At 39.8% G+C, this 12,012-nt stretch overlaps 2 protein-coding genes across 2 annotated transcripts in view; both read right to left on the bottom strand.

Moving 5' to 3' along the window:
• The window catches only part of PGGT1B (protein geranylgeranyltransferase type I subunit beta), a 36,249-nt gene extending 28,922 nt beyond the window's left edge, over positions 1-7,327 (bottom strand). Inside the window, 2 exon segments of the mRNA XM_032676545.1 lie at positions 1,769-1,887; positions 7,170-7,327. Of these exon segments, the coding sequence (XP_032532436.1) occupies positions 1,769-1,887; positions 7,170-7,300 (250 nt within the window). The 5' untranslated portion in view covers positions 7,301-7,327.
• The window catches only part of CCDC112 (coiled-coil domain containing 112), a 44,983-nt gene that overhangs the window by 28,920 nt on the left and 4,051 nt on the right, over positions 1-12,012 (bottom strand). The window contains exons 5-11 of the mRNA XM_032676544.1: positions 11,423-11,498; positions 10,457-10,847; positions 9,260-9,667; positions 8,498-8,593; positions 7,802-7,923; positions 7,170-7,718; positions 1,769-1,887 (exon numbers count right to left, since the gene is read on the bottom strand). Of these exons, the coding sequence (XP_032532435.1) occupies positions 7,688-7,718; positions 7,802-7,923; positions 8,498-8,593; positions 9,260-9,667; positions 10,457-10,847; positions 11,423-11,498 (1,124 nt within the window). The 3' untranslated portion in view covers positions 1,769-1,887; positions 7,170-7,687. The remainder of the gene's footprint in view (positions 1-1,768; positions 1,888-7,169; positions 7,719-7,801; positions 7,924-8,497; positions 8,594-9,259; positions 9,668-10,456; positions 10,848-11,422; positions 11,499-12,012) is intronic.

Raw genomic sequence — 12,012 nt, 5'->3', positions numbered from 1 at the left:
TAGATGAAGTAAAAACTAAATAAAAATAATGCTGAAGCTTTAGGGGTCAAATGACCAAGATAAGAGTAGTGTTATTACCAAAAGTGTAAGAAGAATAAGAGTTATTACAATGTGATATGAAAATACAGGATTGGAGGGAAGCTTGTTCTTATGGTAAAAAGCAGAGATTTATTATTTAGAAAGCACAGAATGCACTGTCAAAAACACCCTCCCCAAAACTACCCTCCTGTAGTTTTATGAGGGGATGATAGCTAGAAAAAAAAGGAGCACATCTCTACTGCACCATGGACTGTCAGTCTCTAGATCTGTGTGCTGAGATTTTTACTGCCCTCCCCAGGAGGTTCTTGACAGTGGGAATACTCCAAATATTGGCCAGGTAGGACCCCCTGAAAAACTACTTCATACTATTAATGACAAACAAATAAAAATGCCCATTTTAATCTCTCTAATTTTGCAAACTTCCCTGATCTTTTGGAATACACTTCTGAAGACTGGGATAAAAGTCAGAAAGTGAGGAACTCCTGAAAACAAAGCATATACACAGGGAAAAAAAATTTTAATGGTAAGGTATAGGCACCTCCTCATGATTAAAATGTTGTAGGAATAATTATGTGATCCAAATTCCTAATTTTCTATAATCGGTCCTGGAATACAACAAAAGACAAAAGAAATCTATTAGAACTAATTCCTGGGGTGGATCTGAAGGTTTCTAAGTCTCCAGAGTAAGAAAAATGATCTTTTTATTACTGCATAAAGAAAGCATCAGCTATCCTGACTTCCAAACGCTTACTTCATAAAAATGTTTTTATTTCACAAAACTGATTTTAGAGACCCTATATTTTAGAGACCTAATCTGTAGTATATAATTAGACTAAATAATAGAAGAAAACACACAATTTTCTTTCTACATCCATCCGAAGTACATGTTCATGATTTTACAGACAGGCACCTGGAATTACCTCTTCTCTAGAGAACCACCAGCCTGGAGTTATACCCACACCAGCTTTTAACACGCCTGTTGCAAAGCAGCAGCACCTCACCCACATCCCCCTCCCTCCCACCCACTCTACTGCTGGTCACCACTCACCTGCAGTGCCACAGAAGAAATTGCCAATACCACCTAGCCCACAGGAAGAGCACCTCCCTAACTTCTGTCAAGTCACCAGGAAACAGACATTTCCTGTGGGCTCCCTCTCCAGCTTGGATCTGTTATGCACCTTCCAATCTGAGGATAGTTGGGATATAGCAACAGCATTATTCCCTCTAAAAACCTTGGGTAAATTCAACCTTCACAGATCTAAAGAACAGATTTTATTTTCTCAAGCAGGGACTGTGTTTATCCTTTTTGCTTCTTACCCTTACACCTCCAGTTTTCCAAAAGCTGTTCCAAATAACCACACCCGTGCTCAGAGTTCCTGGTATAGGAGTGGAATTCAATACAAACACTACTAGACTTGTAATAGTTACATAACATATGCATTTCTTTTAGAATCAGGTGAAACATTCCTCTGAGATGCCCAAAGGTGCAACTTCATTATACTATTTTATACTGGCTTATCTTGAAATTAATTTCTGCTTTTCCTACCTTTATTACTTGTGAGGGACCTATTTCCAAGATTTACTTGACATGACTATCTGAAATTATCAGGACAGCACTTCAGGAAGGTCAATCTTGTATTTTATAAAAACTAGAGCCATCCACTATTCCCCAAGTAGAAAGCAAAAGTAAAGATGTTAATATCGATAAAAAAACTAAAAACTCACTCACTGTCTTCAGTGGGAAGGACCTGCAGGGAATAAATCCATTCTATTATATCATCTTTGTTCACCACATCTAAGGAATCCAACATATCCAGACCAGAGAGCGCGAAAAATGCAATTGTCAACCTAAAAGAAAAAGATAAGACTTACACTTCCCACCATAAATATCACGGGGAAATTAACAAAATGTTGCAGAAACAAGATTCATCTATGAATTCTCAGCCTTTGACAGTGGTGCAACTCAGAGACTAGCTCAGAAAACATGAAATGTATCTACTGGATAAAATAATGTCCTTTGTATTGTAGATATTTCTCTGTCTCAACAAGGTTTTTTATTTAAGCTGCCCCTTCTTTTATATAATAATGATATGCCAACTCAAAATTAACCTATGAGCCTGTTTACCTGAAAAAATACCCAACAAAACAACTTACTACAAAGTAAACTAGGCTATGTTATTAATATATGGAGCTCTAGTTCTCTGTGAAAAATTCTTACATGAATAATCCTCTAAATATGCATTAAGTGCATATGCAAGGTAACCCTTAACTACAGCAAGCTGCTTCTCATTGTGCCCCAAACCCAGTTTCAGACGCTTAGAATTCAAGTGTCAAACAGCAAAGCCTACTTTGTAAACAAACAACGCAAAAATATGCACACAGGATGAATTAACATCTAGAGCTATTTATTTCTTGTCCTTGGGCATAAAACAACCTAGATTACTACCTTTTTTAAACATCTAAAATTGAGTAACTAAATTCAAGTATTCAGTAGAGTAGTGGAGTAGCTAGGACACCAAAAGTCCTTCTTTCACACAATCTGTCTCCTTCCATAAACTTATCCTACCAGATCTGCTAACTAACACTTTCTTTGCAGGGTTTGTTTTTACCTCAAACCACTGCAGCCACCCAACAAACAGCATGGCCCTTCAAACAGCTGCACTGCTCACTCTGACAGAGCACCAAAGCCACACTACTCTCAGAGAGTTTGCTATGAGAGAAAACGCTCATGTAATGGTACCTTGGAAGCCCAAAGTTCTGACTCACATTAAAATTAGCTGGATGTATATTTTTGCCACCCACACTTGTTGTCTGTCCATCCTCCTAGAAATTCTTGCTCTCCTTTCACCAGATAAGACGAGGGATTGTGAAACAACCAGTACATATGCAGAAACTACAACTCAGCATGTCAAGGAAAACCAAAAGTTAATATCAGCTTTCCTTAGCAGATCAAGTTGTAATTTGCATTTTCCTCACAAGGTGGTGAGCCACCTTGGCCACCAGCAGTAGGCACCTCTGAAGACGAGGAGACAGATGTGGGTAGGTACCTCTACAGCCACCTAATTTCTGCATGTGGTTCTGCATCAGAACTCCAAACAGTAAGACCAAGGAAAAAATGGTGATGTGAGTCAGCCCAAAACACAACTCCATAAGAATTATTCTAATTAAAACATAGCAGCCAAATGACAACAGAGGAGACACTAATCTCAGTACAGTGGCATAACCTCCAAGGATGACACTTCTACCAGTGGGCTGGTAAAATATGTTTCTTTACAATTATTATTATTACAAATACATTTTTTGAGTAGAGAAAGCTAAAAAAAGTATGTTGCAGAAAAAGGTACTTCTGTGTAGAGCAAGAGTATCTTTTAACTCTTCTGATACAAAAAATTGTTTTTGAAAGTGGAAAATTAACGATTCAAGGCTTTTATCAACTATCGCATTGATCAGATCTGTTTAACCCAAAATCTGACCCTGGATAATAAACCACTAATTCAAACAAAATCACTACTTTTATAAAAAAACTCCAAGGAATTTACTGTTCAGATACAGGAAATTATTTATTTGAAACACTGCCTATATGTTCTGACTTTCATGAACACTGACAGTCTTCTACTAGAACTACGTAAAACACATTTTCACACTATTTTACTCAGCTGAGCTACTTCCAATAAGGCACAAACAACATGCCAACATCAGCACTAGAAACTGCTGCAAAGTAGGTCCCAAACCACAAAGCTGTGCATACAATACAGACAGTAAATCTCATCTATAGTTAAAAATACATGTCAAATACATGAATTTAAAAACTGGTTTTACTTATAGCTGGGCTTCACTTTACTTATTCGGAGTTGATTGTCTCCAGCATTACTAAGGAACAGCCTGTGTGTGTTGGAATTTTCTTGTGATGGGTAAGAAGATCTGGCACCACTGGACATAGGTCCCAATACAGCCACCTAGATACTGCATCCTTACTCCATAGGCTATCCTACTTCACAGAAACTTAACAGACATATGTTCCTACAAAAACAACTCTTAGCAGCATCTTAGGCGACACATGCCATGAAGAGTAAGAACTTTATCTACAGTCATTTCCATAGAGGACGGTCAACAGGACATCTCTGATGACATATTCAGACCTCTTTATCTTCAGCCATGAACAAAGACTACAGTTTCTCAGCAGAGTTCAAAAAGCATTTGAAATGACTGATCTGAGAAACTGATTAGGTGTGCTACAAGGAGCACCATGAAGTATCACAATCTGAAGGACTTCAGAGACTAGGAGTTGACTTTCCTGCAAAACCTGACGGTACTGGCAATCTATGTATGAAACACTATCAATCAGAACACTTAAAAAGCACTCTTGCTGCAACTACTGTTGCATGCAATAACTACAGACAAAAATAATTACGAAGGCTTTGAGTCAAAAAGTTGAGTAAAGAACATTAAATGAATTTTCTTTATTCTCCCTTATTATTTGACAATCTACAGCCTAAGTCAGAATGGACCAGCAGAGTGTGGAAAATTTCAGTCTCTACCACCCGTGTCTGGCGACAACAAATGCTGCACTGCAGTGAACAAAAAACATCTCACTGACAAATGATTTTATTTATTTATTTAACACATCTTTAATTTAATTGAGTTTCCCCTCTAATTCACAATGGAACCATGCAAAAGCAGGAACAGGGGAAGCAAGAATAAAAAGGCTAAAAGCATTTCCTTCTGCAGCAGTATCAGCTCCAGAGGTTTGCTTAAGGTTTGCTGAATTCAGTGACCTTGGCCTTGGTAAAAAGGCAAACTTAGTACCCTCGATGTCACACTGGGGATGATGCATTTATGGTTTAATCCCCCCTTTTGTCAACAGTCACGCATGCACACTTGCAGAAAGAACACTGATCTAAAAATCACTGTAAGAGAACCAAAAAATCTGTAGCTGAGTAAAAACTTCACAACTACAAAAAACGCATGAGTTTACATGGCCATGATTTTTATTCCAATTGAAAGCTTACACTGTGCTCATTAACCAAAAATTAAAGCATCATGAAATAGTTTCAAATTGATGGTTCCAATTTTCAGAAAACAAGTGTTTTTCCAGTACTGCACAGCTATTATGTGCAACACACTAGGCACTGGTTATTCAAGGTACTGAGGCTACTATGACCACACATCAAATTAAAGCTCAGACATCTAATTAATTTCTCAAGAGTTCTCAAACAATCATTGTTACTATTATTCAGTAAGATTGCAGAAGACTTTTCGTAAACTGGAACTTCTGTTTCAGATCAGTGGCAAACTGCAACAAGCTTGGCAATGCAATCAGGGTCTCTCACTGATCCCACCTTCTGCAGAACACAGGGTTTTAGATGAGATTCCCAGGACCCTGACAAGCCAAGTCCTCAATGGAGACTCCATCACTTCACTGGGCAAGCAGTTCATGGTTAACTGCTCCAATGGTGAAGAATATTATCCTACATCCACACAATTCTTTCTGAAGCACCTTACTCCCATGGTCCCCTGCCCCGTCACCATAGTCCCTTCTAAAGAGCACACCTCCATCTTTCTCTGTAGTTTGTTTCTCAGTAACAGAAGACTGTGATCAGATTCTTCCTCTTCTAGACCAAAGACATCCCATTTCTTTAGCATTTTCATATGTCAGTGGGCTAAGGTTAGCTATTTGTGATCATTCTAACACATCTCCATGTTATTGTACCTCTAAGGTCTAAAACCTGTTAAAAGTATAGGAGGCCTAGACTTCCTCTTGCTGCCATGTAAAGTAACTGAGAAAGTACACTGAAATACCAAATAATTCTTAATGAATAAATTATTTGCAGCTCTGAAATAAAAATTTCACAGAATTACAGAATGGCTGGGGTTGGAAGGGACCTCTGGAGATCATCTAGTACAACCCTCTCTCTGCTAAAGCAGGTTCTCCCAGAGCAAGTTGCACAGGATCATGTGCAGGCAAGTTTTGAATACCTTCAGGGAAAGAAACCCAACAACCTCTCTGGGTAGCCTGTCCCAGTGACTGGTCACCCCCACAGTGAAGCAGTTTCTGCTCATATTCAGATGGACCTTCCTGTGTTTCAGACTGTGTTTGTGGCCCTCTGTCCTGCCACTGGGCACCACTGAAGAGTCTGGCCCAATCCTCTTGCTGCTCATCCTTAAGATATTTGAATGTATTGATAAGATCCTCTCTGTCGTCTCTTCTTGAAGGCCCAGCTCCTTCAACCTTTCCACACATAACAAATGTTCCAGTTCCTTAATCATCTTTGTAGCCCTGTGCTAGCCCCTCTCCACACACAGTCTGGCACTACTTGTGCTAGTCCTTACATGGTTCTGCCAAGTGTTTGTGCTCTCAACTGAAATAAAGCTTGATTCAGCAGGACAACCTGATCAAAGCCATTGAGCATTCTTCACAGAATGACTTGCAGAAGATGATACTGTGAAAAGAATCTGATGATTTTATTGGTTGAATAAGATATCAAACCATCTGCATATCTCCATGTTTTTATCAGGTAAAGGTTGACAATCAAGTTATTGACCTTCTTGTGCCTCAAATGTAACCAATTACCTTACGTAAAGACTTCAAGAACATGAAGTACATTCTCAAGTCATTACAGGGACAAATGTCCCTCTAATTCATAACATACTTCACTGGTATTTTATCTCTTATACTAACAAATGAAGACTTAAAATATTTCTCTTACATGAACAAGAATCTTATGCGTGTTGACCCAGAGCAACAAAAAGCTTAAGTAACTTATTTTAAAATGGCTTCCAGGGCGGATTAAGCAATGGACTGAAAACAGATTAAAAGGATCAACAAGTCTTCCCGCGCGGATATCGGGCAGTTTACGCGAGCAGAGACTACGCCCCTACATCAACCCAGTTTTTTGGGAGCCTTCTGCCAGCGGCCGGATTTACAAGGACGCTTTTCCTTCCGGCCACGGCGGGGCTGCTCCCTGCCCACGGCCGCGGGAGGCCAGGCAGCCTCCGGCAGGGCCTTCCCCTGGAGGCGCCCGCCCGGCGGGGAGGGGGTGAGGGTGGCATCCCGGGACGGGCGGGGGGCGCCGGGCGGGACACGACGGCGCGCCGCCCGCCCGAAGCACGAGAGCCCGTCCCGCTGCTACCTGCTGGTCTCCAGGGACGAGTAGCGCTCGGGCAGGATCTGGAGGCAGCGCTGGAAGAAGCGCACGTGCCGATCCCGCAGGAACTCCAGCCGCTCCGGCTCCCCCGCGCACGGCGCCGCCGCCATCTCCATCCCGCCGCCGCTGCCCGCGCCCGGCGCGCCCGGACCGCGTCACCCGCGGGACCCGCCCCGGGGCGGGGAAAGGGAAGGGAACAGGGAAAGGGGAAGACGAAAGAGGAGAACAGGGGAAGGGGCAAAGCGGAAGGGGAAAGAAAAGGGCGGGAGCCAGTGCGACGACCCACCCCACCCCACCCCGAAGGGATTGTCCCAGGCAGCTCTGGGGAAACGTGCTTTTAATGCCAAGGGACATCACGCCCGGCCGGTCCCACAGGCGGCATTCCCAACCCGACACTCTGAAAATACAAAGGGAATACACGTCATGTGTCAAGCCAACTGTGCTGGCTTCCGAAAAGTGCTGGCTGCTGCTTCCTCTTACGGCGGGGACAGGCTGGGGCGCAGCTATAGCCCTCCTCTCCAGGCTGGGACAGCCCTGACAACAAAGCAAAAAGGCATAAAGAGCTCGTACATTAACTGCACCTCTGTCAGGCTACACGGCCAGGGCTCCCTCCTCACCTGTGAGTAACACGTAACAGTGGTTCTGAAGCTGCTGGTGCCATCTCCTTCCTACGTTCTTCCCAGCCCTTGGTAGTAGCTTTATGCAACTCGGATCGGTCTCTGGTTACCTGAATCTCGACCTCAGAATGAAACAAACAACCCCCAAAAAATTGATCTTTTTCCTTGATCACAGGAGTTACATTACACTCCTCGGGTCTTCATCACAGAAACAGGTGCAGAGTAAACATAACAGACCTGGCTAGACAGAACAAGACACTTCCCTCCCTACTATCACAGGGGATGGGTGAAACATGAAATCAACTGCTTGCTGTCACTAAATTTTAGTAATTTAAAAGGTTAAACTCTTTCAAAACCCAGTGTACTCAAAATGCTTCCAGAAGCCAGTCTACTTATTTAACCAATGATAGAAAACCATTTCAAAAAATAAAAGCTAGCACCCATATTGCAGCATTCTGTGACCTTCAGGCTTTACCCAGGTAAATACTGCCATGAGATAAATAAATGCTCATCTTATGTTTTGTTTTTAAACACAAGAACAACTATGCCTGCTGCATTTTTGTCTCCTGATAACAAAAATTACTTTATCAACCATTTAGATAATTAAAAACCATTGCTTTTTAGATCAATGAAAAAAAAAATTTGTTTAAACCACCATGCTGCATGCACCTCAGATTCTAACAAACAAAAAGTTACCTTCTCTCTCAACTTTGCCAACTTTTTTTCTTTTTCTTGTTCCTCTATTTCTTTAGCTTGTTTCTGCAAAACCCTTAGCTCCAGTTTATGTAGATCCTGAAATATAATTAACGGAAAAGTAAACTTTTCTTTGGAAGTAAAACAAATGATATAAAGATATATATGTAGCCTTTCATGGTTAATTATTTTTTGTTTTGAAATTATTGCCATAGTACAGGAAGTTTCACTAGGTAGCTACTTACTATAGTTTGTCCTGCACAAACAAGTTATAGTTACGTGACTTTGAAAAAAAAGTGGAGTAGTTTAAACTCTTTTTATAAAACTCTAGTTTGAATGCTGACAGTAATATCAGTTCTCCAGTAGTGGCACTTATGCTGATATGGGATCTAATTTTACCTAACAGCTACTGAAAGCTGCGAGGATATTAAAATATCTCTTTTTATCTCATCTGCATCCAACACTCAGGTCCTCTGACGTTTTCTATAGCACAGAGGACAACACAGCCCAAGTAGTTTTTCTCAATTTTACACTGAAGTAAATAAAACCACTTCTATATGTAGAAAGAAACACGGGCTTGAGTAATCTTGTAGAATTTAGATATTGAGGAAAAGGAACACTTGTGTCTAAAATCAAGTTTCATACTATTTTTTGTCTGCAATAGATGCTGTTTTCATAGTGAATCAATTATGTGTATCAAACTTGGATTTTAAAAATGTTTAACATGTATATAACGTATGCATAAATGAAGATGTAATTACGCACACGCTCTTGAAACCTAGAAATTTTTTCTGCAGCAATCTTCTTCCCTTCCTCCTTTTCAGCTTCCTCTCTCTTCTCAATTTCAAGCTTTTCAAGTTCCTCCTTTACTTTCTTCTGCAAGGTATTCCTTTCCAACAGTAACTTCACGTGGCATTGGCGCTCTTTTTCCTGCCTTTTCTCTCTCTCTTCTTGTTTCAGTTGTGATGCTTGTTCCATTGCAAATGCTGTTGCTTTCTGTTTCTTCCATGCTTCAACTGCTGCTTGTTTTCTTTTTCTTTCTTCTTCTGCTTTTTGCTTCTGCGCTTCTTCATGCTGTCGCCATTTTTGCTTGAGCATTTTTTCTGATCTCTCTTTCTCCTTCAAGTTTCTTTCTTTTTCTTCCTGCTGCTTTTCTTTCCACTTCTTAATTGACTGCAAGAGACCGTCAGGAAAAAAATCCAAGGTTTTAATGAAAATTTACAGATTCATATTGATTCAGTCTGACGGAAACATACTGCAGATAGGAATTAGAAGTTTACTTAAGGCAAAACTTAAGGCAAAGAAGCACCTACATATGTTTTCTCACATTTTTTTTCTATTTTATGGATCACATGGGCAGGTTTAATAGATGTCTGCTAAACCTGTTTCAGTTACAGCAATTATAATAACTTTGGGTAGTTATGAATGTTGGTGTAATATGCTTTTTCAATACAAACATATTTCAGTTCCTATTTTTCTCAAATTAACAATTCAACCTATTATTTCATAATACTTTTTATGTCAGTGCATCCTTTATTACTCAGATGGACAGTTTTTGAGAGAATCATAATTCTGTATGTCAGTCCGGTCTGGCATAGGTAGATTGTCTGTAGAGAGGGACCAACATTCTTAGGGACAAATGTAATAGGAACTGTAATTTCAGATAGGATCACTTGCTGCACCGGGATTGGCATCTAACTTGCTAGACCACTACCACCAGAAGCATTTATAACATACTTTGGCAATACACAGCGTACTTCAGTGTGTTATTAGGTCTATGCTTTTTGGTAATTATTTATTAAAGACAAGTACTTTTGGCAAGTTGAGGACCTCAGTTATATACCAACAGAAATCCATCTAGCACTACCACTAGAGAGGCAGATACAAAAATAAGAAATGTATGTATTTTAAAAATAAGTACTTTTTCTTAAATCTCCAAAAGCCCTAGAGGGGTTATTTTACCTCTTTCTTTCTTTCATGTAAAATTAGAAATTCTTGATACCATTTGTCATGCTGTTCAATATCTTCTTTTGTTCTTCCACCAAGATACTGAAGGGCTTTATCCATGTAAGACAGCCTTCCTCTGTATTTCGTCCGTACTTTCAGAAAATTTTGATGATCATAATCATCCCAGCCTCCTTGCCGCCCTCCTGTTTGCTGAAGGAATCTTTCAAACTCTACTACTTCTTTGGGTAGATGATTTTCCAGTGTTTTATCAACTGTAACCCTGGCTGATGGTAATTTCAAAACTTTTTCTGTTGTTAAGCTGCCTAATGCCCACAGTTCCACTTTTCTCTCAAAGAGATTGAGCTCATTAATGGTAGCTTTTTCCTCTTTCAAAAGCTGTTCATATCTGAAAGTGACAAACACTGCAATGTAAGAAAAAAAATCCAGTATTCATTGTCCATTCACCAAAAATGAATTTTGGAATTGTTCAATGCCACACAAAAGCTATTCTTCAAAGATTAAGAACTGAAGTGGTAACAGCACAGTTGTAATGATCTGATAATAAAGCACTACACAATGAGAATTAAGTTACCCTTTTACTGAAAGCAGACATTTATGGCACTCATACAACTAACTCAATCCCCTCCTGACACCAGTAGAGAGGAAGCAAAATCCCCACAAACCCACTCAGAAAACAGAACAACAGTAATCAACAAAACCCCCACAATCTAATGTCTTCTGCAGCCTTTCTCTAAAAAGCCTTTTCTTAGGCAAATGGTTGTTACATTGGAATGCTGGAATAGTCCGTCTGAAACAGAGCTTATCAGGATTCTAACGTTATAGCTCGTGCTTTGATTTACGCACCACAGGAATCACTAGTAAAAGAGTAAATCTAAAGAACAGTTTGCTGGACTAATGCAAAGTTTTCACTGTGTATTATGAAAGCACTTTTTCTTGTAGCTGAAGCATGTATAAACATACATTTGCCTCTGTTCCTCTTTAAAAGCATTGATTGCATTTTCAATTTCTTCCATCATTTCCTTGAGCTTGTCAACAACTAAAAGAGGAAAAGAAAAAAAGCATATAACTTAAGAAGTCTACAGTATTTACCAGCACTATCCATAAATGCAGAGACTTTCAGGACACGTATTTCAGTGCACAAAAAAGCATGCATTTCCATCTCAAAGAGCCTTAAAAGACAGACTCTTATTTATTCAAAAAGTGTGTTTATGCAGTGACTTAGCTAACTAGATGCAAATCTCAGTATAAATGTTTATTTCCATTAAAGAAGTCTCATTTTGACTAACCCTCAACTGATTGTCTGAATAAGACAGCCTTATCCCTAAAGAGTTCTGCTTTTGTTTTTTTATAACAGTTTATAAACAGCTTATGCAGTTACTGACTTAAACACACTCAAATCTTTGGCTTACACCAGGCTGTAGCGATCCTATTTAGCTTGCAGTCACTACTTTTACAAAGCTGACAAAAAACCATCAAAGTAAGACTGTCCTGTGCTCTCAGCATGCTGTAGTCCTGACTTTGAGAAAGAATGTAAGACAGTTTTCCAGAGA

Source organism: Chiroxiphia lanceolata, chromosome Z (assembly GCF_009829145.1).
Source record: "Chiroxiphia lanceolata isolate bChiLan1 chromosome Z, bChiLan1.pri, whole genome shotgun sequence".
Lineage (NCBI taxonomy): Eukaryota > Metazoa > Chordata > Aves > Passeriformes > Pipridae > Chiroxiphia > Chiroxiphia lanceolata.
Note: the sequence above shows the minus strand (reverse complement) of the source record. Positions and strands in the feature narration are given on the sequence as shown.